Raw genomic sequence first — 26,027 nt, 5'->3', positions numbered from 1 at the left:
GCATTTAATTACTCGTAAGAGAAAAGTTTATAATGTTAATTTTTTCATGGAAATAGAATTTTAGTTATTTTTTATTTAAATCAATAAATTTAACATAATCTTCAAGAAAATCATATCCAAGGATACAATGAGATTTAATATTAAAATTGTTTGGAACTATGTAAAATACATGTGTTATTGTTTTAAATTGATTTTAGTATACACTAAACTGTTTGTATTTTCAGCAATACCCTATAACATAGTAAGAGAATTATCCCAATACCTATGTCCTTTAGGTAAATCTCCTATTTTAATTAAACTAGCTTGTGCTCCGCTATGGATCATAAATGTAACATTTTTATTTCAATCTAATGAAAATATTATATAATAAGGTATATTAGTCTGAGATGTATTAATAGTAGATATTTGTTTAGAATCACTGAAAATCTAGTGATGGCAAAACTAAACTTTTGGGAGTGCCTAAACTTTTAAATTATACAGGCCAATCGCAAGCTGGTGCCGTTATTAAGCTTTTGGTTAATTGGAATTTAGTTAATCAAACAAATATGATGTGTTTTGATACTAACGCTTCCAACACTGGAAAACTAAATGGTGCATGTATTTTAATCGAAAAAAAATTAGGTCAGGAATTATTGAGTTTTGCTTGTAGGCACCACATACATGAAATAACAATTAGTAGAGTTTTTGATAAATTAATGCCTCCATCAACTGGCCCAGACATAGCTCTATTCAAAAGATTTTCTAAAAGCTGGGAAAATATAGACAAAAAACTATACTGTAATATGTTGACAGATGATGTTGTGTTAAAGATATTAGCACCAGATAGAGACATAATTTCTAAATTTTGTGAAAATAAATTAAATTTAAATCATCCTCGGGATGACTATAAAGAGTTATTGCAACTTTGTTTAAATATTTTTTATCACACGAAGTTAAAGCAGACGCCAAAATATACGTGGCTTTACGGCTAGATACGTTTGTTCTATCTAGCGCTAAAGTTAATTGTATGATCAAGATATTGTTTCTCATTTTACAAATTTTTAAACGATCAACCAACACTTGGGCTCAAAATTCGAACTACAATCAGACTAAAAATAAAGTTGAATCATTATTTGTAATAAATGACCCAGCAGAACGCAGAGTCGCCTTAATGACGAGGTTTAATAACTTTCAAAATTTTTTTTTTCAACGATAGTACTCGGTCACCAGACTCCAAGAAAATTATTTCATGGTTCATGATTTTTTTATTTGCGCGTGTAAAATAATAAATTTTTAGTTTTCAAAATGATAACTGTGCGTTAACGTTGATGAAACACGTATGTGACATGATAAAGAGCGTTTAATCGGTTATATAGTCAAATAATAAAATGCGTAGACGTGAAAAAAAACGTCGCCATTATTCTCAAAAAATGCTAACTCCTATGAACATTATAATATGGCGGTATCTTTGATGTTGGAAATATGCTTACTTAAGCGTCTGGTAACCGATGATAAAATTCTTAAAAAATGATAACTTTGATGTTGATAAAACGTAGACGGCGCTGCAATTATTCTAATAAAATGCTGACGCCTATGACGTTATAATATGGCGGTACCTTTGATGTTGGAAATATGCTCAACTAAGCGTCTGGTAGTCGATGATAAAATTCTTAGAAAATGATCTATTATATACAATCTATAGACGTGCGGTATATTAGTTTACATCAGGTTTCATCCCCACGCCACGGCTGCTTTAAGGATTACTTACACCGTATTCGTAAAGCAGCCGCGCCGACGTGCGACCACTGTTCGGATCGCCCGGGAGAGGTCGACTGCGCTCTGCACACCCTCTTCCGGTACGAGGCGTGGGCCCAGAAGCAGGACTCTTTGGAGTCTCGACTAGGGTCCACGTTCCGAGTCGGGTCCATGATGGACCTGATGTTGAGAAGCCGGGAGGTGTGGAGGCTTGTCCAGGCGTTCGCCGAATCCGTCTTATTAAAGAAGGAGGAAGCGGAACGCCTGAGACAGAAGCAGCCACGCTGCCTGGCACAGGAGGACCCAAGGCGCTGGTTTAGGCCGGCGCCTTAGGTAATCGTGTTTATGTTTTTGTGAATTATTTGCCTCCCTCGTAAAGTCCTGCCCCCACCTCCACGTGGTGCAACCCGGGCAACGGATCCCACTCCGGGATCCGGCTAACGAGGGAGGCCACACCACGTTATGAGTTTTAGAGACGGCGTGGACCGCCTTGAAGTAATACCTAACGGTAGTTCCAGGGCGGTCCGCACTTATGCTGGTCGAGAAAAAAAAAAAAAAAGGGTTTCATCCCCACCCCACCCATTACAGGTTAGTTTATGTTAAGTTTCATTACCCCCTCCCTCTTTAGGATATGTTGAAGGAGAAACTTGTAGCGTTAATATTAAGTAAATATGTTCAGGGACGGCGCCAGAATTATTTTCCTTGGGGGCGGTAAAGGGCAAGCAATTTTTTTGAATGAGCGAACACAACACATCTATTGGTAAAAAAAAATGTAATGATTTATATATAATACACTAATTAATTTTGCATAACCTACTGCATATAATATAAAATTTTAACACACTAATAATGTTTAAAATGAAAATACAATCAATGAAAAATATAAGATTTTTTTAAACAAGCATTCTGCGATTGTGATGAGCAGCAGAAAATTTGACCACAATGAATTCCAAATCTAGGTTTTTGTAAATATTTTTCTCTATTGAAAGAACTGCTATATCTGATAATCTTGTGTTGATCATTTTACTTCTCATATAAGTTTTAATTTGTCGGAGACTAGAAAATGTTCTCTCAACACCGGCACTTGAAGGAGGTATGATAATTGCTATAGTACATAACAAATATAGTTCAGAAAAGACCAATTTGTAATTTTCAAGCAACTATATGAAATCAAGTATAGTATTAGTTTTAGTTTTTTTTTCTTTTTCTTTTTGATGTCTATCTATGAGTTTGGGTATTAACTTCAATTCAGATTCCAAGCTTTCAATATCCACTTCATAGTGTTTGGCAAAAGGTAATAATACTTGCAAGTCTAAAAAAGATTTATTTTGAGGATTTAAGGAACTAATACCAGATAATATTGGATTATTATCAGAAAATCTTCTTTGTAATTCATTGATCATTCGATCAATTACTGGAAAAAATATAATTGTCCTTACATCATTCTTACTCATAATCTCCCTATTTTCAGAAATCGGTAGTTCTGTAATATATGATACAAATTTAGCAGTCAATTTACGAAAAGTTCTTCTATATGTGTTTTCTTCCGGTAACGGGATGTTATTAATTTCAGCAAACAAAACAACTTTTTCCAAAAGCAAATCAAATAATTTATCAACTGTTCGGAATTGTTTAAGATAATCTATCAATGATTCGACCATTATACAACTTATACCTAAATCTGATTTGGGTAGTTGTAGATAATCAAAAACAATTTTTATTTGACTAAATGTATCACAAAAGAGGTGTAAACAAAAAATAAATTCAAAATTAATATGAATCAAAATTGATTTTGCTTCCATACTTTTTTCGCATTTTGATTCAATGCTAATTTTATTTAGAAGTACTAGAATAACAGAAAATGTTTCTCTAACAGCAATACATGAAGATATCTGGCAAATCCACCTCGTGTCACATAACTTTTTAAGTTCAACTGTATTTTTTTTAGGAAATAAATCTTTCTGAATACCTAAGAAAGCCATATGTACTGTAGATCTGCTTATGAAGTTATACAACTGTTGAAGAAGTGATATAAATTTTTCAATTTCTGGTACGTTTTTACAAACATCCACAATCACTAAATTTAAGCGATGATTATAACAATGTGTGTATAATGCTTTTGGAACTTCCTTTTGAAAAATTGCTTGCACACCATTTTGAGTACCACTCATTACGGAAGCGCCATCGTAAGTTTGAGCTATACAATTTTGAATATTNGTTTGAGTTATACAATTTTGAATATTAATCCCACAAGCAGATAAAGTTATTTTAATAAATTCAAACAGCGTCTTGGCATTTAGTTCAGAACATGGCACATACCCCAAAAACCGTTCATTTACCGTGTTATTGTAAAAATAACGTACCATTACTGATAATTGTTCAGTTTTACTTAAATCTTTAGTTTCATCAGCCAAAATTGAAAAGTACTTAGATTTTTGCAACTCATTTGCAATTGATTCTATGACCATTTGACTCATAATACTGAATAATTCATTTTGTATACTGTGATATGTATATTTTGCATTTTTAGGTAACTCATCAATTTTTTTTTTTTTTAACCTAGTATCTCTTTTAGCACAAAAATTTAAAAGTTCTAAGAAGTTACCTTTATTTATGCTATCGCTACTTTCATTATCTCCACGTTGAGCAATGTTTTGACAGGCTGTAAAAAGTAAAATTTCCGCAACAGTTGCAATATAATAACGATTTTCTTTTATAACTGTTTCATTTTCTCTATTAATAAGAGTTAAAACAGATTTTCCAGTTTTTTCAGTCATTTTGTATTCTTCCCATTTAGTCGTACATAATTTATGTGAAATTGATTTGTCATGCTGCTTTATACCACTATTTTTTTCCATACCTTTTTTCCAATTTTTAAATCCTGAATCAGAAAACGGTGATCCAGAGGGATCAGTTGAAAAAAATCGACAAGGAAAGCAATAACACGAATTTTCCAAAACATGGGTACAATTTAAACCACTCGGAATGAAAATTTCTCCATTCTTTCCCAAATTTTGTTCGTGAATAATTTTTCAATACCGGCTGAGTAGGGTTATCAGAAACAACTTGTGTGATGTCACATGGCTCACTTCGAGGTAATAAACTTTTAGCGGCTACGAGATTTTCTTTCTGATGGCAGTTTTTACTAGATCACAGTCCGCAATATCGGAATCTGTTGACGATTCACCAGAAGTGCCTAAAAGCATATTGAAATTCAAAAATTTTGCCAAGTATTGAAGAATTTAAATCACTACTTAAATTTAACTTTTACGCCGATGAATTAATTTTATCAAGTTTACCTACACAACTGTGCTAGTAACCTGGTATACACAAAACGTGTTTTTAAGTTCATCCCTTATGCCTGGTAAGGGTGTCAACTTTGTTTTTTTAAATGGTAACATATATTTTTAATTTAATAAAATGTTTGAGTTTTTAATTCAATAGTAAATGGCATTTGAATTTTTAATGAAACTTAATTAGCTTATTAGATATAAACATTTAAAGTTTCAAAATTTTGAGTTAATATACATGTATAATACACATGGGATTGTAAATACAGGTAGCTAATTGGATTTTTATGNTACACATGGGATTGTAAATACAGGTAGCTAATTTGATTTTTATAACATCGATATTAGCAGGTACACAGCATTGTTATTATCAATTGTAGTAAGGCACATTGTTATGAGTTTATAAATACACTAACTGATAATACAGAAAGTATATCTATTGATAATCATAATTGATAATAAACAATCTGTGACTGAGACAGCAATGCCATAAAAATCCAATTAGCTACCTATATTTATAATCCCATGTGTATTATACATGTATATTAACTCAAAATTTTGAAACTTTAAATGTTTATGTCTAATAAAGTAATAAAGTTATATTAAAAATTCAAATGCCATTTACTCAAACATTTTATTAAAATAAAAATATATGTTACCATTTAAAAAAACAAAGTTGACACCCTTATCAGGCATAAGGGATGAACTTAAAAAGTATTACATAGTTAAAAATTCAAGAATAATGTGTAACTAAAGATAATGAAAAAAAAAATGTTGAAATTATTATTATTCTGCAATTAATTGAGTGGGTTATGATAAAAAAATCACCCTGTATAATTTTAGCGAATAACATAAAATAAATTCACATCTAGTGAATTAAATTAACAAATTATAAATGTTTGCTATGTTAAAGGTCATAAGTCAACATTAAAGTTTAGAAATTATAACATAAACTACTCTAGTTACACTAATGCTATAGTAGTATGTCCCTTTAATAGAAATGTGTAACAAAATTTCATAACATGGATTTTAGTTTGGACTATAGAAATAGCAATTTTTCAATTTAAAATGAACTCTTTTTTTTTTTTTTTGCTCATTAAATTTAATTTTTTTTATTATTTAATAAAACGGGTTAATTTTAATTTATAAACAAAAATTGTTTATTATCATTTGATAATATATTTTCCAGATAAGTACGATACTAGATTATATTTTTCAGGTTAGTACGGTCTTGAATTTTATTTTTCCAATTAGTATGATTTGAATGTATATTTTACAGATTAATAATTTCCTTATCAATGTCGATCAGTATATATACATTCAATCAAGTATCAATAAATAATTATTACTTAAGACCTTTGGAAAAATTGTGTAATATTTGCTGCAATTAAATAATTGCATAACAACTGACGAGGACCAAAGATAATATTTACTACAAGTTGTAGAAAAGCATCGCAATAATTACTCAGACTGTAGAAAATCAGTTATAATGTTATCAAAAAACTAACCTTTTTATTGTATGATATTTAATAAAAAAAGTAATTGTTTAATGAAAAAAATACATATGAAAAGTATGTAAAGACAATTGTCATTTATTCATATTATCAAGAATATCATATATTTTAGCTTATGCATCAATTTTAAAAAAGGTATAAATTTTTAAGATAAGTGAACAATTTTTTTTCTACTTATAATACAATTACCAAATTAGCCAAATTGCATAAAAAAAATTTAAAGTTGAGACCTACTAGAAATATACTTATAATGATGCTAATTATGATGTCCATGCTATCAATTTTCGACTAATAATTTTGAAACTAAAAAATTTGTACTGTACAGTAAAAATCAAACTATTTTGATATACTAATCATAATATTTGACCAAAAATTGAATAACAGAGGCCGTTTTTTGGTCAAAATAAATACTGAAAACACATTGAGCCACTAGTAAATTTTTTTTTTAAAAATCTCAAATTTTCACAAAATGGCTATTTTAATGTATATAATAAAGTTAAAATGGTTCTCATTAAAATTTCGAAGATCGACTTTTTTTGATCCACCCTACTAAACATGGTGACCAACATCTTAAAAGCAACTTTTGTGTAATCCCAACACAGATGTATTGAACACATTAAATTGTGTGAAAATATTGACAATTTTCATAACCTTCTGGTACTACAGAAATTATGATAACAAAATTATTTAATCTGTAATACTAACTTTGCATTAGTTACTGTTATTTGAAAAAAATGTTAGAACAATTTTTTTTAAACTTTTCTTAGCACACATAAAAATGGTTAATATTGTGAGAAACAATTGTTTTATTACTTAGATTATCAGTGGCGTAAATATAGGGAGGAATAAAGATTATTTCAGATTATGATAAAAATAATTAAAGTATGACAATACAACTTATATAATATGTAATCATAAATAAAGTAAATGAACAAAATACAAAAAAAAATGTTTAACAAAATATTTTAAAGAGTTATGGGCATTAAACTTGCTGATATAAAATTTTAGATAAATAAATTTTAATGAAATCTTTGTAGTCACAATAACAACATAACTTTAACATTCCAAAAAGTATTCTTAAACTTAAACATAAAAAAAATATGGATGTCAATCCATATTTTTTTTAAGTTGTTGTTTTGAATATATATATTATAAGCATTTATTAAATAAAGTTTTTTAGGAGATAGAAAAAAATAATTTATAAATTAACTATTAATATAAAGACTATTTTTTAGTTATTTTATTATAAATGAAAGATATATCATATGAGTGTTTTCTATATAAAGTCTCAATTTATTTTATACTTGCCAAATACCAAAATCTCATTTACCAATTTTACACATAGGAAGTTTCTCTCTGTAAACTGAGTTCTTAAAATTTGCAAAACCTAAATAAATATATTTGTAATACAATATATCTTTTGTTTTATGTATATATGTGGGTACTATTGGTATCTAGATGGCACCACTTCCAGGGTCTGGAGATAGATAGTGGTATCAAGTATATAGAGGGAGATTAAATCAAGTCGTGAGTCGGCTAAGACGTGTCTCTATGTATATTCTTTAGTTTATAAGTGTATTCTGTTTTATATAATATTTTTGTGTTGTGTGAATATTTTATATAGAGTTTTCGTGTGTAATTAAATATATGTGTTATTTTTGTTTGTTAACATTTAATAGAGTTTTTGTGTATTAATTTATAAATATATAAATTAAATAATAGTATTGCGTCTTCGCTCTGTTCCTGTAATTGCCTGTTTGCATTTCCCACATATATACCTGAAGCGCTATTTAACAAAAAAGTGCAAAGCTAAAAGCTAAGTACCCCATAAGGACGGTCCTGTTATTAACAACAAAATTTACTGCATACTAAGTATTTTAAGTCTATACTTTAATATCTCTATCCTTTTTCTAGCTCTTCTAAATTTTTTGTTTGTGTTCCTTAAAGAAATTCTTAAATTTTCTATTTCCGCTTTTTCAATAGTTGAAATATATTCTCGACATTTTTTTCCATTCAATAATCTGACATGCTTGTTTTGCATAGAACTCAGTAACTTTTTACACCACACACACATTGCTCTATTAATATAATATAAATTAATGATATGTATATCATTTATAATTAAAAGTTACTTCAATAATACATTACCCATTATCATCAATTAATAAGGAACAATTTATGTGTCTTATTCTGCTAAAGTATTCTTCGTAACTATTACCAAAAAAATGCTTGACATGAGCAAATTTTATTGTATCAGATGATCCATGACATATTTTAATTTTATCTAATTCCAAAATAAAATTTTGGAAATCCGTTATATTGTTTGGGATAATAGTGCTTATTCGTTCATTTGAAATTTTTTTCCCATAAACAAATATTAATATATCAGATCCTATAAGATAAAATGAATAATAGTTTAAATTATTAATTCTAAGTAAGAATATTTGATAGAGACTATGAACTAACAAAAGATTTACCAATACTGAAAAAAAAAAATTTAACAGTTAGAATGACATGTGTTATTAATTATACTTTAACAGATAAATAATCTGAATAATGATTTACAAATTATAAACCAGTATTTTTAAATAGATAATTTAATTATTTTACTAATAAAAAATTAAAAACTATTTAATAATACTAATAACAGTATAGTAAAATAATGATTTATACTAATATAAAAAAAATTATAAACCTTCAGTGATAGATATTTGCTTTTCAATATGTTGAATGTAATCATAGCAATAAGTACTTATTTTATAAAAAGATATCACAAGTTCTTTTTTTTTTTTTCTTGATAATCTCCAACTCCAGTTTAATGGAATATCAATAAGACTTCGATTCTTTAAAATTTGTTGAAATAATTTTTCATTTTCCTTAAAAAAAAAAAAATTAGTAATTATACAGTTTTTATTAAATAATTACATAAGTATGGTAGTGTAACTATTTTTAATGTTATAGATGAAAAACTATTGATATTTTGTTTAAAGCAAAAATTATTTATTCAACTAGGCAAGTTAAAAAAAACTCACTAAAACTATTTCAGTATAATTGTTTTCTAACAGCATTTTTTCTTGTAGCGAGTAAAGCTCATAACTAACACCATTTTCCACCTCAATTTTCTTAGCACATGTTGGATTATCTTTGATCATTTTACAACCTCTTATATCATTACTTAATACCTAGAAAAGAGAAAAATGGTAGATTTTCAGTTGTATGATTATATGTATTAATAATATCAAATAATAACTATTAAACATACCTCAAAACATTCAGAAATTGAAGAGTTGTCTAATATTTTACTATTATTGGAAATTGATATAGGAACAACACCATTTTTTAGACGTGATTTTTTTAACTGAATCTGAAATATTAATTGTAATTTTAGTGTAGATATTTTTGTAATTCTTCAGTAAACACAATATTAATTTTTTTTTTTATATAGAAACATAATTTAAAAAAAGTAAAATATATTTGAAATCAAAAGTTTGAAATTTTTGAATAAATAATAAATATTTAAAAAAAATTTTAAATGATGAGGTAGAATATTGAAAAAACTAAAAAAATGACTTTAAAATTGTAAATAATTTTATTTATAAATTTTATTTATTGACATATATTAACTAAACCATTTATTATCAATTGTGTGACTAGTATACATTTACATTATAATACATTGAATAACTAATTTTATTATCTAACACTTTGTTTTACAATACCAATCAGAAAAATATTAAGAATGTTGTTACATTCAAAAAAGAATTCATATATTTCGAATTTAACAAATGTATAAATAGTTCAATATTAACTTTAATATTTTTCAAAAAATTGTAATGTTTAATTTTGTAAGAAAATTCAGTTCATTTATAGACAAATTAGTATAGCTTTGAACATAAATAATTCTAATAGATTTTTGGTTTTGAGCTCAACAAAACTATATATTTTTGGATCTATGATTAACTCATTTAGATCATTACCTTAAATAGTTGGTCTATGATTTACACATATAAAAAATATTTGAAATTTTGTTTTGATATTATATACTTACTACATATTTACTAAATCCTGAGCCAGACTCCCAAGAATCAATTATATCACCTTGTTTAAAGTGTAGTGAACAAACTCTGGATGATTTTTTTAAGTTTGTCCCTAAAGCTTTTTCCCATTGTTTCCACATATTACTAGGAACTTTAAAACTGGAACCATTAATGTTTGAACAATGAGGAACAGTACACTTAAAACCCATCTCAAATAAAACTGTTTTTGCTATTTATAAAGTTTATATACTTAACTCATACAAGATATTGAATTATTATAAATTCTACATCATTTCATAAAAAATAATAATGCATAAATTAATGTCGAAGCAAAAGATAAAATGTGTGTGAAGTTAGCAATTCTTAATCAAGAATGTAAACCGCTAGAGGGCGCCACTTAGTTCAAAAAAATGTTTTATTATACAGTACTTTTGACAAAGTTCCGAGACGAGTCCAGGCATTAATTATATACCAAATTAAAGCTCATAAAATTTCAAATCGTATGGCATATATCAAAAATAGTACTTGAGTGTCCATGTAACCCGTATGAGATGATAGAAAAAAATTAATTGTATATTTGAAATCAGCACAAAAATAGGTTTAAATGTGTATATTATATAAAAAGTAATTATATTCATAAATAACAAACAGTTTTTTTTTTATTGCAACAAGTCCTTCAATTTTTATACACGTTTGCCATAAAAATAATAACTGATATATAATTTTTTATGATTTCTTCGTAAAAATTACAATACTATATTATTAAATATCAATTTCAATATAGTATATTTAATTTATATAATAAATATTTATTCATATTTAACACTTATAAATCATAAAACTTGTAATCAGGATATAAATAAGAAAATAGAAGTTCATTCTGGTTTTGGAATAATCCGACAATTTTTTAAAATTAAACACTATCTACAGATTTACATGGAAGCATTACATATGATGGTGATTTTAATCACTATCAAATATCATCTATACTTGAGCCAACTATCCCACGACCCCACTATTTTACCGTTTTAACATAATAAATTTAATAAGTACCCTTTAAACTAAACGCAATTAAAGAAACCAAATAAATTAAGTTAATATCAAATTAACGTAAATTATAATTATCTGCGTTAAGTTAAAAAATATAACTTAACTTTAACTTATAAACTCGTTTATGCCTAGCAATGTATTTTAATTTTAACATAATAATTTTCAATACCATAGTATTTTATGTTGTAAAATAAAAGCTTTATCACATTTTAAATACAATCACAATAAAAAATTGAGTTTTTACTTTCCAAATGTATACACAATAAGTTTCACTTTAAATTAACATAAACTCATAGTAAATTTCAACAATTGAATACTGAACTTTTATTTGCACCAAGTCATTCATATACTAATTTTTACCGTAAGGATGTCGCTGTTGGTCGTCTATAACCCGTACATAAGATTGTGGCTTAACCACACCCGCACTTACACGATAGGGCGCCTAGCTTATAATTTATGTTTCAGAATATTATTCCTAACACTGCTCATGTGTGCATGGGTACCCGCATATATTGAGAAAAACAACTTTAATGTTTACACATGACAAATATATTATAACTGTTTTACGATTTAAAAATTTGCATTTTTAATAAAAATGTAGAATTAAGAATATAATATAAATTTCTTTTTTTTAATTAATTTTAATTGGAGATGCGATCGACCTGTCGTCCTAGCCACGAACCGCCGCTGCCGATAGCCGCACACTGGAAACTACTGATTAATATAAAATAGAAAATTTTAACACAATAAATATAGTTTAAAAAAACTAAAAAACACGCTTTTAAAGAACATCGAACTAAAAAGTTAAAAATAATTTTTAAAATAAGCGTAAAACAATAATGAACGAAAAGTACTAGTATTATTGTGATAAAAGCGTCGGGCGCTCAATATACGAAAAATATAGCACAAAGCACCCACGCTTTTATCACAATAATACTAGTACTTTTCGTTCATTATTGTTTTACGCTTATTTTAAAAATTATTTTTAACTTTTTAGTTCGATGTTCTTTAAAAGCGTGTTTTTTAGTTTTTTTAAACTATATTTATTTTTCACTTTTTAGTTACATGTTACTCTAGTAGTTACTATCAATATCATGGTTGTAACGGGTAAAGGGGAATCAGGGTTCGATTCCGGAGAGGGAGTCTGAGAAACGGCTACCACATCCAAGGAAAGCAGCAGGCGCGCAACGTGGAGGTAGTGACGTAAAATGACGATACGGGAATCATCCTTTGTAATCGGAATAAATACCCTATATATCTCTTAATGAGAATAAAGCGTATTAATATATAAGTTTTAATAGTAATTATAATATATATATATATACATGTAAAGCGACTTAAGTACGTAAACGTATCATGCACGAGGTATAGCTGTGTTTTGTTGGCGGGCGGGGCGCGAGGCATATATGGCGGCAGCGGCGTCGGCTGTAGGGATATATAAATGAATATTAACATATACGTATATATAAATAATAATATATATATGTATATATATATTAATATTAGCGGCGATGGTAAGAATATATAATCTTCGCATAATATCGTGGCACTTTCGTTGGCGTTGACGACGCGATGTCCGGCGTGATCCTCGGGCGTCAAAAGGTTAGCAGCGTTGATGGCGACGGTGCGCGAGTGGAGATCGGTTTATTGACGTTGCCACTTTGACAACAGGAAGAATACTACGGTATCATTAGCGGCGGTACGTCGTCGGCCGTGCGGCACTTGCTGAACTTTGCACCGCGGCGTATAACGCGCGGTGTTGGTCAGTCAAATACTCAAAATTATACAGAAAAAAAATAGTGTAGTCGCCGACTGGTGAGCGGGGTGGGGTGAATGCGTTACGACGGTCTAGTCTCAAGGTCATAGACGACGGCATACGCGACATAATAACACGTGCCGCGTGGAGTTACAAACTTACAACATACAAACAACATACATGTGAAACTAATATAAGCGTGTTAAAAATAGCATACTTTAGAATACGGAACTTATTTTTACTATGAAAACAAGGCCAGAGGTCAATTTTTTTTTTTCAAATTGAAGTATATTACATAAGCTTTAATTTAAGATATAAATAAAAGTGTCAGTATTTTCGGAAAATTTTCAAAAGTGAAGTTGAAAAATGTTGAAGCTAAAAATTATTAATTTTAAATGCATATACATATATATTTAAAAAAAAATATTTCGTTATTTTTTATAGTATATATTTCTCTATGTTTTAGAGAGTTACAAGTTTTTAAACCTACAAATAATATTATGGCAGCAAGTAGAAGCCAGTTAATGTCAGTTCACTAAGATTGCTTTAGTTATTAACTCTTATTAATGTGTTTAAAAAGATATAGTCAACAGAATAAATATATTTTAGTTTTAACAAGACTATTAATTTTGAATATTTTATATAAAATACTCGATTTGACCAATCATTGTTTGCACAATAAACGAAAAAACACATTATTATTATTATGAATAATTTGTTCGATAAAATTAAAACTTCAAACATTACAAAAAAAAATTTAAACAAATATGAGTTTGTTTATACACATTTTTTAATGATTTTTCATATTCTGAATGGTAATAGCATTAAAATATTTATATTGTATAATAACTTTCTCTAATGCATGTGTTTTAATGAATACAATCAAATAAGTTCAGTAAAATTATATTTCATTTATTATTAAATACAACTCTTTAGGGATTATTTGAAATTAATACTAATCATTTTAATCTTCAATAACAATGAATATTATAATAATTAAATTAAAATAATTTGTGACATTATATAAATTATTTATTTTTTATCGTTATAATGGATTTTAAGGTCTTGTCCTAGACTCTAAAGAGCTGTTATTCATATTCATGAATATTTGTAATTTAAGTTAAGTTACTACCCAGCACTGAACGCTGACATTTATTGAATTAGCTTCTTAAAAATTCAGTATATTTTTATGTATAAGTATTTTTTATGATTAAGAAAAATATAATTAGTATGTATTCACTACTGAGAGTTTGCCGTTTCTAAAAATTGCAGTGTTAAGCACTAGATTATTATGTTTACTGGGAAATCCGACACTGTGTGGTTGTTACTGAGTTTTCATTCATTTCTGTAACTATTTTCACAGCTTTAAATTCCTCTCTCCTCACCATCTAAGTCTATTTTTTTCCCTCTTATCCATGATTGGCGCTACACTTATACTGCCTATTATATGTGTGTTCCGGGTTTAGGACATTTCGCCGCCGACCCATTTCGCCGCTGACCGTTTCACCGCCAGACTCTTGATATATAAATTTATTATTAACGCCTTTTCGAAAAATTATAATTATTTTAGCCTAATCCTTCATTGCACAAGTCCAGTATAATGATAAAAAAATTAATTATTTATATAATGTCACAAATTATTTAAATTTAATTTATACTTAATTTAATTATTATAATTAAATGTTATCATAATTATAATATTCATTGTTATTCTTTCATTTTAACAATTAATACTATTGAAATAACTATATTTCAAGCATACTAATGCTCTTATTTATATGTATAGATAATAACAATGTGGTATAATTATTAATTATTAATGTATATACTTAGCGTCGTATCATAAATTAGCAAACCCAGTTTTAGCAAATTTTGTATATTTTTAATGAACAAAGTATAAAATACTCAAAAATTCTGTATCCTCTTGGATAGCTATTTAATAATTTTAGAAATTAAATTAAAACAACTTAAGTCAATGTTATAAATTTGTTATCAATGTTAGAAAAAAATTGTCACTTTTAAAATAAACTATTCAAGGAATTTAAATGGTTAATTAGGGTAATTTTTGTTTTAAGAATACAACATATTAATTACTTTAATTTATTCTTATAATAGTTGTAATCGTATATTTTAAAACGAACTTTATTAGGCTATCCAGTAGTATTTTGAATATTTTAGATATAAAATAATACTATATTTCAAGATAGAAGTGTGATAACCGTAAATTAATTTATTAAGTACAAATTATTTTAATATCGATAAAAAGTTGAGTTGACGAGTGAATGAATTATACCATTTCTAAACATATAGTAAATTAATAAAAAAAGGAGTGCACTCATTAACCGTGTAAACCGGATTGGACCGGTAGCAACTGACTAGTGGTACTCAAGCAAGTTACCCCAAAATTTGGATAGCTTATTACTCGGCGGTGGCTATTGGTCGTAGAGTCACCGAGTTTGCGGTGGCAATTTTAGTTTTAAGTCCCTTAAGTAGTACGCTATCACTAGAAGAGTGCAAAATTTCTTCCCAGGGATTTTGTTCATTTTTGAATCCTTCCGAAACTAAGTACACCTCAGAAGTACTACAGGAAACGGATCCCACGACCTACCTAACATATTATCTTTTTTCATTATTTCAACCTTATTTAAAAATAAACACATTTCACTTGAACATCAATAACTTATTTAAATTGAATATTGATAACATTATTATATTATATATATATACACACAAGTAATTATTTTTTTTAAATGTTCAAAGCCATATTTATTATATTTTATTTATTTGATTATTGTAATAATAAAAAACAATAAAAATATATATAACTTTAGTAATATGATCAAGTAGTGATACAAGTTTCAAGCTTATTTAAAGCAATACATTTTATTTAAATTAAAAAATTATAGTATACATTTTTAATCAAATATTCAATATTTAAATGATTTTTATTAAAAAACTTGCCTATGATCATACATAGATAATATTATCTATGCATTGTATATTATATCATAATATATTGTTGACTTGGTGTGTAATTTCACTTATGATTTTGAATACTCAGTTTATAGCATCATATTGTGTAGAAATATATATTTTTCTCCATTCTTAGTAGGTGTTAAGTGGATACCCTACACTAAATATTATACACCTTATCAAAACAACATCAAGAAATTTTTTATTTGTAATTGGTATTTTTAATAATAAAAATTGATCACTTATGGCAAATATTATTTAAAATTAAAACTATATTAAAAATATTTAACTCCAAAAGCCACAAAAAAATTATTAAAAAATTGCGGATATGTATTCGGAAAATGTTACCATTATCAACACTTAACAAATACTTATTTTGTTTAATTCTGAATGGTGTCAAAGCCAAAATTATCACTTATCTATAAACTAAATTGTACATAGAAATACTAATATAGAAATATCCATTTAGTTAAAATAGAAAAGGAAACTTTATTAGATAATAATAATAGGTTGGATTGGGGGGTAGTAAAGATATTTTAAGATATATAGATTATTACATAACATAATAGAATCATTTACTTTGTTAAAATTGTAAGTACAAAATACATTCACAAATTAATTACAATAAAATTAAGTTAATGTCATACTGTATATTATTAATAAACAATAAGATATACATTTTTAAATATACAACTATATAACAGTTATAAAATATATTTAAGAGTCTCGTAGATTTTACCAGTACCCTAAACTCTTTTAATAGTTGGAGTTAAGTCAGGTAAATTATTTTAAATTCTGAATCATTTAAATTTTGAAAATGAATATTTATATAAATAATTTCAATACAACATATAAATGTGACACAAGTTTAAGTTTATATAAACTAAAATACTTAATGAATTAGGAACTTAAAGGTGTGCATCTATTCATATATTTATAATAATAACCTACTGAAACATTTATAACAAAAGATGAAACACATTCAACTAGCGATGATTTTCCAGACTTTTTGTTTGTTTTCATTTGAAATTTAGTTAGTACTAGATATGGAATCAATAGAAGTTTCAATGCGTAGCTTGTTCTAGTATCTAAATAAAAATTAATTTAAATATGATTTGTATCAAAAATTAAAATAGTAATAACAACTAAAATATACAACTAATAATTTAAAATAGATTTTGGAGATTCATACATTTAAATTTTACATGTTAAAATAGATGAACTAAAGTGACTCACTTATCATGCACTACTTAATTAAACAAAAAATAAAAATATTGGTTTATTTTAGTTCAAAATCTAAAAGTTATTATTAATCATTAACCAAAGTAATTTTCTTAATTAAATCATACCCTGTAAAATAACATATATTATGAATTAACTTTTGTAAGGAAATATACTAATGAACATATAATATAATTGTGTTTTCATTTATATTTTGTATAAATATATANTGAATTAACTTTTGTAAGGAAATATACTAATGAACATATAGATTATACAAAATATAAATGAAAACACAATTGAAATTAATGAATTAATACTTAGCAGAGCTGTGAACTATATTTATCACTTATATATGAGTATTTCAAATACACAGTCTGAGGATTATTTATAATAAGTTAATAAAATGACATAACATTTTTTTTATAAAGACTAGTTTAATCCCAGGACTTATAATTATGTCTCTGGTTAAATTACAATATTAACTTTTAAAATAAAGGTGCATACAATTCACAGGATAGATAAATAATAATTATACAATAATAACTTACATTCAGTTGTATAGTATCAAGTTGTTTTAATAAGTCATTAGCATAATTATCTTTCACTAAATTTCTATGTAAGCTCAATAAGTTATTTGAAAACAAAATCCACTTTTTAATAAAGTTTAGCCAATTATGTTAATAGTTTTTTGTTTCTGGATATTTCATAAAAAAATCTTCAAAAAACCTAAAACAAAAATTTAAATAATAAGTAGTCACAACACATTGCTTTTTTTTATAGTTTTAACCAGTATCATATTTGAAAATAAAAAGTAAAAAAAGTTGTTGATGAGTTGATAGAAATATTACCTAAATTTTAATTTAAATATTAAAACATGCATTGATTACTATATTATAAAAAAAATAGACATAGATAATAATATTAATTACTAATATTTATCATTTTTTTTTCTTACCAGATTATATCCTTTAGGACTACATAAAATAGGCCATGATTTAAAATGTTTAGACAAATGACGACCAGTAATGCTATTTTAAACCTCGAATTCCAGCCATTCTTATTTCCATTGTTTTTTAATCTCATCAAAGTTAGAAAAAACCCAATTGTGCTTAACCAAACTTTTGCTGATTCAGCTTCATCTATTTTAATATTTATATTAAATAAATAAATGAATTGGAGGTATTAGCATGAATATAAACACATAAATGTTTGATAATATTACTACCAGAAAATGTTAAAATTGGTAATGTTTCAGAGAAGTTTTTATTTTTTCGTTTACTTTCAATAGCACCTATGCTCCAAAACTGGCGTACACAATTTTGTCAATGTTTCACTAATTCTTCTTTTGCATGGAATTATTTTGACTTGATAGTATAAAATATACTTTCTATAAGATAAAAATAGTAATATTAAAACTCATTTTTAATTTTTTATGTTCAAAAGCATGTATAATTCTGTTTTTTTTTATTAATATATACTATTAATAGTATTAAATTCAAATTTAAAAAATAGCTATCAGTAAATAAAATAATAATGAGGTAACATGTATTAAAAACTTTTATATACATACATTTTTTAATTTTGAACTAATTTGTTAAATTTAAAAATATTATAATCTGTTTTTATTTAAAATACATTGGTTATTAAAAGGGTAGGTAATTCAAATATCAAATATTTTTCTAATTTGAAAAAGAGCTTTAATTATTAAATTTATTGATGAGTATTTGAAAAATGTATTTATTTGCATTTATCATTATTATTAATTGATTATGATAATTTAAAAAAAAAAATGTAAATTAATATAATAGTTTTAAACCTATATCCTACTTCTTGTTTTTTTTGGAAGTAATTCAATGACAATTGAAGAAATTTTCCGAAATTAAAAATCAGTTCCCCTAAAACAAATATTTAATATAACATAAGTTTAATAAATAGAAATATTAAATTAGTATAAAATTAAAGGTCTATGATTATTTTATATAAGAACTATAAGTTTTCATGCATGTTAACTATTTTAACTTACACCCATACATATTTAATTTATAAAAAATATTTAAAATAACATAGTGTAGATTACCTAGCTTTGTCTTTAAATAAATAATTTATTAGGTCTCGTAAGTGTATTTTGAGCATCATTAGATAAATGTTCATGGTTTACTTTTGCATCAGTCAAAATAAAACGACCATCATTAGTTGAATACATCAAGCTCATAATAGACTAAAAGTAATACATATTTATTATTTTATAATTTGTCATATTTAAAGAATAAAATTTTATTAGTATATTACCTGCAAAGTACCATACTTGAAATTTGATTCAGTTAGAGATGAATATGAAGAAAATTTATTAGAATTAGTTTGCACATTTACACTATCATCACTTTTATTACTATTTAAAACACTTCCTACATTGATAATTCCATCCAAATTTTTATACTCTGTCATATGACAGCTATAATTATTTAAAAATCACCTATTTGTATTTAGAATAAAAATGTAACAGCCAAAACAACTAAAAGCAATAGTTGAATACTATAATTTAAAAAATGTACAAGTTAATGATATATAAGAACCTTAATAAAGTTAGTACTGATTTCCAGTAAAGTAAAACTAAAGACTAAAGTAAAACTGCTGTATTACCACATTTTAAAAATTATAATACTTAAACTTATATGATTACGCCCCAAATTAACAAAGCAAACAAAATAGGAAATCATGATTTTAAGTTTAAATTAATTTACAAATTCTAGGTTAGAGAACATGTAATATTATGTTTACAGTGATGTTTTGTCAGGTGAATATTTATTATCAGTGATTATCGCTTATTCACCATTCTAAAAATAACCTTTTGTAATATTTTAAATGGAATATCAACAAGCGTTTTGATATAACAATAATTGTATTAGAACTAAATATTTCTAATGCTTAACTAATATTCATTAAATGTTCAACATAACTTATAACAATGGCAAAGTTAACATGATTTAATTATTTTAATTATTTTAACTCCTCAATTACTAAAAGTTATTTTATAATAACACTCAGTCTGATAAAATTAAAACATTTTGTTTTTATACTCGTCCAGTTAGTATCTCAATTAATAATAGTGTTTAAATCAAAACAGTTCTAATATTATAGATTGGCAAATAGTATTTATATAACAATAACAATTCACAACAAATAATAAATTTTATATTACANGGCACTTTCGCTGGCGTCGACGACGCGATGTCCGGCGTACTCCTCGGTCGGCAAAAGGTTAGCAGCATAGATGACGACGGTGCGCGAGTGCAGATCGGTTTGTTGACGTTGTCACTTTGACAACGAGAAAAAGACTACGTAAAACGCGCGGTGTTGGTCAGACAAATACTCATAAAATAGGGCGACAGCTGATAAAGGTGGCCTGAGTTGTGGGGCATCGTGTATAACGAAACGACATATATATACATATATTATACATATATATAATTGATGACACGCGCGCGTCTACGGGTCGGAAAATATTGTTGTCTACGAGTGGTGAGCGGGGTGGGGCGAATGCGTTACGACAGTCTAGTCTCAAGGTCATACACGACATAATAACACGTGCCGCGTGGAGTTACAAACTTACAAACGACAAACATACAAGTGAAACTAATATAAGCGTGTTAAAAAAAAAAAAATTCCCTATTTGATGACAGTGATGAACAAGTGGGGCGAAACTATTATTTATATGGGGGACAAAAATTTAATGACTAAATCTCAGTTCCTTCGGTCATTACTAAGCTTAAAAGCAGTTTAAGCTATTTTTTGGTGGATTTTAGTGATCATTTTAAAAATTCCAGTAATTTATAAATTTTACTCTTAATATTACATATTATTAGCTCTGACGCGAATCTGAGAAGATATTCATTTAACCATAATTTGTTTATTTTTTTTTGTGTCTGTCACCACTTTTTCTCAGCTCTCACCGAACCGATTTCTTTCAACGATACGTCAAAAGAACACAAATCGTATCTAGTTGAAGACATTACCCTCAAAAATTGAACAAATTTCCTTTGTTTCCCGTAAATGGGGAAAATCTCCAAAAAAATTACAAATTTAAAAATTGCTAATTTTCGATATTTTTTCAATTTTTTTTACTTAAAACTGCCAAAACTTTTTCCATAATGACTATATCAATATATATTTTTTTTTAGATGCATAATGTCTTTACCTATCATTTGATATATTTTTTTTATAAATCTGACCCTTTAGCTGCCCACAGGGGGGTTCAAATCTTAAAAATGCATATAGAAAGTAGAACTTTTGGTAGTGTCCCGGAAATACTGACACTTATATATATATCTTAAACTAAAGCTTATGTAATATACTTTATTATGAAAAAAAAAAAATTTCGGACTTTACTTTGTCTTCACGGTGAAAATGGTTACCGAATGCTATTTTTGTGTGAAAATTCTCGATTTTGTATTTTACATTTTTAACTTTATTATGCTATAACTTTTTGAAAAATGTATGGATCAATAAAATTTTTTCATGAGAAGTAGTATTTATATCTCTCTTTCATTCGACATACTTTATCTTAATCAGGATATAAATAAGGAAATAGCAGATAATGTAGCTTTTGGAATATTCCAACATTTTTTTTAAATTAAACACTATCTACAGATTTGCATCGAAGTGTTTTTTATGGTGGTGATTTTAATCACTGTCAGATATCATTATACTTGACCCAACTATGCCACATCCTCACTGTGTTGGGTTTTTTAATATTCAACTGGAGTTAGGTAAATTCATTAATACTTTTTAATCCTCAAAAGCTGAATAGCTAAATAATTAAGTATGGTAGTGTTACATTAATTTCAAGATTCTTTTTAATTTTTCTTTGTCAAATTCTATTGGGGGGCATAATGATACTTTTGCCCCCTCGTATTTTGACGCAAACCCCTACCTCCCACTGGTTCAGGATACACTGGTGATGAAGATGATGATGTTTTATTTTGTAAAATTTTAAAAAAGTTGTATTTTTCAAAAGAAGAAAAATTGTTTTCAGTTATGACAAAGCAATAAAAAAATATAAACAGCACTTATAAACTTTTTTGATGTTATTATTTAAAACCAAAATACTGAAACTATAATTCTATTATTCATAAAAAAACAATTTCATCCATTTAATATGACCAATATGTAATGATTAAGTCTTGTAACAAAAAAAAAACTTATTTCTTCATAGTAAAAATTAATTTGAAAATATTTGATAATCGTTGTGAGATATTATCTATATTTGCGATATTAATATCATTATCTGATTTGGTTGGGTAACTTAACGGTATTCTTAAAAAAAGCATTTAAATATTAAATTTATTTTTTTTCCGATATCAATTTATTTTTTCATATGATATCGATATATCGCGATATCAAGATCAATTTTTTTTCATTATTGCGATATAATATCACTAAAATTCAGTACGATATTAATATTCAGAAATATATCGTTGACGAACCCTACTTTATAATAACTACCGACATATATACCATTGCATGTCTGTTGCGCTATATTCACATTACTGTCTGGCCTCTAAATTACAGTTTGTAACTTTCATATATTGTCAATATATTTATAGTATTATATAATATACATTGTATAATAATATTAATATAATATATAGTAATATATTATAATATACAATATAATATATTATATTGACAACTGTGCAATAATTTGTTCCACAAACGTTTTTGGGCTGTTTTGTTGAAACATGAAACATTACAAATTGCGTTCCATAAGAGTATGAAAAACGTCTCTGGGACCGTATTTGTCCAGCAATGCTAACACTTATAAAATATATGTCAACACATCTCTATGTAACATATTTACAACAATCAACCAATATGATATTATAATTATTGTTGTAAGAATGTTTTACTAAAAACAAAGAAGGTTGCTAATAATGTTATATTATATAACATTATTAATGTTATATTATATAACATTATTAGAATATATATATATTCTTCAAAATTTACTCATTTAATATTGATTATAAAAAAAAATTGTTATTTATTAATAAGGCCAATCAATTAATCTTTAATTATTTATATTATTATAATTATTATTTAAAATAAAATAATATTTTGTATAAAAAACAATTAATATAAAAATTAAAATTAGGACAATTTTAAGATTCAGAATGACACAATATTGAGATGAAAGCTAAATTATTTGATAGTTTAATAAAAAACATTTACATTTAATATCACTTAAATAAATACAATTTTATTCAGACATTTTGGTAGTGTCAAAAATATAAACTCCAATATTAAAAGAAGATAAAGGTGTAGCAGTAAATTCAGAACAACAAAGGAACTGTTTTAAAATTAAATAAAAATGCTTATTTTACGGTTGAACAATATAATGGACCATAACAAGAATGTTATTATTAAGCATTATATATCTAATTTTTTCTTTAACTTATGTCAACAATAAATTTAAGTTATATTTTAAATGTTTAGTAAATACAAGTTATGGGTAATGAACAATACATAGTAATAATGTCCTTATAGAGTTAAATCAATATTTTCTCTCCCCTCCTACATGACCTTACCATTTAACTTAAAATATAAACATTTTCAAAATTTAAGTTGAAATAGTTAACTTTTCAAGCGAGATTTTCTATTTTGAATCTCCGCCTGTTTCATTCATATTTTAAAGTTTTATGTAAACAAATTTAAAAAAATGTAGAATTTTTACATGGTAATAATGTAAATTACTACGCTCGGTGGTCGGCTGCGACAAGTAGATAGAATGTGCTCCTCGCCTAGGCACTCTAATAGTACTCTAATCAGGCTTGACTCGCGATGAAATAAGGCGCCTGATAACAAAGACGAGGTATTTGTGTATCGCGAAATATATAATACCGTGTCAATTTTATCGACTTAAAAAAAGTATTTTTTTAGAGACTTTCCCATTTACGCCATGTGAAATTAGAATTTATGATAATTTTCTAACCATAGTTATATTATTGTTTTAAACAATGATTATTTTGGAGATATCATTAATGTGATTATCCTAATCTAGCAATATTTCTTTTTATATTTACATTTAAGTCTATTTATCGTAGATTCACGAGGTGACATTCTTTAATTAGTTATCTGCATAGTTATTGTTATTCTATGGTTCATATAAAATTCTTATATTATCATAATTTACGTTTAATAAATTTGTTATAATATAATTGTGGTAACCTCGTCTGATCAAATTATTACGATTATTATCTGATAAAAAACCTAAGTATTAGGTCAAGCCATAGCCTAGATGGACATATCCTAGTTTCACCTACAATTTCGTTCTATGATTTGTTATTGAATTTCATTTTATTCTTGATATTTTTGGTTATTTTCGAATAATTAAAAATTAATTAAATTTTTAATATTTCAAATGTAGAATTTTTTTTAAACACCAAGAGTTACATATATTGAAATGATTACTAAAACTTCTATTTAAATGATTTATTACGACAAAAATTAAAAAATAAAAATAAATAGTGATTTTAATGAAATGTTGAGCTTTTCTCATAAATTTACTATAAATGATAATTATATAATAACATAATTGCATATTAATCATATAATATTAAAGTTATAATTATAAATTATTATAAAACCATTAAAACCAATACCATTTTAGTATCGCATAAAAAGTAATACAAAAACAAAAAGTTAAAAATATACTCAATTAAGCGTATTCTAAAAATTGATAATAATTGTAAAAATCAATTGTTAAATTCAGGTGAAACCCAAAATCATTTTTTCTAGAAATTATTTATACAGTAATAGTTTACCAAAAAATTAGCATTAATATAAAATGGTAGTAAAATACAAATAGAGTTCATAAATAACTAACAAATGTAATTAAAATTGTTCAACTTTGTAGTTGAAATGTATTATTCATATCAAACCTCATTCGACAGTGTTACTTTAAAAACATTGGAAATTAATGATTTTAATTGTTTATATGGAGAATAATGTTTTAGCAAATTTTTATTTGATAAAGGGGAAATCATTTTCTAAGTTTGAGGGTAATATCTTTAATTAAACATTAACTGTGATCATTCACATATTGTTGAAAAAAATTGATCATGAGAGCTGAGAAAAATGAATGACAGATAAAAATAACCATATAGTAAAATAATATAAAATGAAAAAGAAATATATGAATATAATATTATTTTTCCTTTATATTCATTGAATTTATATAATCTAAATAAGATCAAAATTAAACGAACTTTATAGCGTTTGCAGTTCATACCCCTAGCATAAAAAATTGTAATATATTTGATGGAGTTTCCGTGCATTACAATAAAAGCAAACAATAACAATTTAAACTAGTTCAAATATTCAAAGCAGCTTTTCTTAACTTTGAGAAGGCAAAACAATCTAATTAAGTTTAAATTTATATTTAATATAAATT

The 26,027-nt window shown here is 26.0% G+C and overlaps 2 protein-coding genes and 1 long non-coding RNA gene across 12 annotated transcripts; all 3 read right to left on the bottom strand.

Moving 5' to 3' along the window:
* Positions 1 to 2,489: 2,489 nt before the first annotated feature.
* On the bottom strand, positions 2,490 to 4,592 carry LOC126893589 (zinc finger MYM-type protein 1-like). Its single transcript, XM_050663942.1, has 2 exons — positions 4,294 to 4,592; positions 2,490 to 4,236 (listed from the first exon to the last, which is right to left on the bottom strand). The coding sequence occupies exons 1-2, from the start codon at positions 4,590 to 4,592 to the stop codon at positions 2,895 to 2,897; spliced, it is 1,641 nt and encodes a 546-aa protein (XP_050519899.1). The 3' UTR covers positions 2,490 to 2,894.
* Positions 4,258 to 10,893, bottom strand: LOC126898488 (uncharacterized). 6 transcript variants are annotated; one of them, XM_050672579.1, is made up of 7 exons: positions 10,587 to 10,893; positions 9,801 to 9,902; positions 9,571 to 9,720; positions 9,234 to 9,414; positions 8,687 to 8,930; positions 8,428 to 8,616; positions 4,258 to 4,930 (listed from the first exon to the last, which is right to left on the bottom strand). In XM_050672579.1, the coding sequence occupies exons 1-7, from the start codon at positions 10,782 to 10,784 to the stop codon at positions 4,918 to 4,920; spliced, it is 1,077 nt and encodes a 358-aa protein (XP_050528536.1). In that variant the 5' UTR covers positions 10,785 to 10,893; the 3' UTR covers positions 4,258 to 4,917. The 6 variants fall into 6 exon arrangements, 4 of the variants coding, with proteins under 4 accessions (XP_050528536.1, XP_050528528.1, XP_050528518.1 ...); XR_007702284.1 differs by lacking the exon at positions 4,258 to 4,930 and adding an exon at positions 7,650 to 7,975 and having other exon boundaries at positions 8,315 to 8,616; positions 10,587 to 10,892; XR_007702285.1 differs by lacking the exon at positions 4,258 to 4,930 and adding an exon at positions 7,651 to 7,925 and having other exon boundaries at positions 8,317 to 8,616; positions 10,587 to 10,892.
* Positions 10,894 to 14,883: 3,990 nt separating this feature from the next.
* On the bottom strand, positions 14,884 to 20,593 carry LOC126898618 (uncharacterized). Of its 5 annotated transcripts, none has more exons than XR_007702325.1 (7): positions 19,868 to 20,593; positions 19,656 to 19,796; positions 19,406 to 19,473; positions 18,804 to 18,965; positions 18,534 to 18,717; positions 18,127 to 18,304; positions 14,884 to 14,924 (listed from the first exon to the last, which is right to left on the bottom strand). It is a non-coding gene; the product is annotated as an uncharacterized LOC126898618 (long non-coding RNA). The 5 variants fall into 5 exon arrangements; XR_007702322.1 differs by lacking the exon at positions 14,884 to 14,924 and adding an exon at positions 16,926 to 17,704; XR_007702324.1 differs by lacking the exon at positions 14,884 to 14,924 and adding an exon at positions 16,929 to 17,442 and having other exon boundaries at positions 19,395 to 19,473.
* Between the last annotated feature and the right edge of the window lie 5,434 nt (positions 20,594 to 26,027).

This window comes from Daktulosphaira vitifoliae, unplaced genomic scaffold (assembly GCF_025091365.1).
Source record: "Daktulosphaira vitifoliae isolate Bord-2020 unplaced genomic scaffold, ASM2509136v1 Scaffold_1, whole genome shotgun sequence".
In the NCBI taxonomy this organism is placed as follows: domain Eukaryota; kingdom Metazoa; phylum Arthropoda; class Insecta; order Hemiptera; family Phylloxeridae; genus Daktulosphaira; species Daktulosphaira vitifoliae.
Note: the sequence above shows the minus strand (reverse complement) of the source record. Positions and strands in the feature narration are given on the sequence as shown.

What these genes read in the sequence shown, in the direction of transcription:
- LOC126898488 (XM_050672561.1), bottom strand. Translation starts at nt 10,784, where the DNA reads ATGGGTTTTAAGTGTACTGTTCCTCATTGTTCAAACATTAATGGTTCC. An exon ending in CAGGATTTAGTAAATATGTA is followed by an intron (nt 9,903 to 10,586) that starts GTAAGTATATAA and finishes TTAATATTTCAG; the next exon opens with ATTCAGTTAAAAAAATCACG. An exon ending in CAATTTCTGAATGTTTTGAG is followed by an intron (nt 9,721 to 9,800) that starts GTATGTTTAATA and finishes TCTCTTTTCTAG; the next exon opens with GTATTAAGTAATGATATAAG.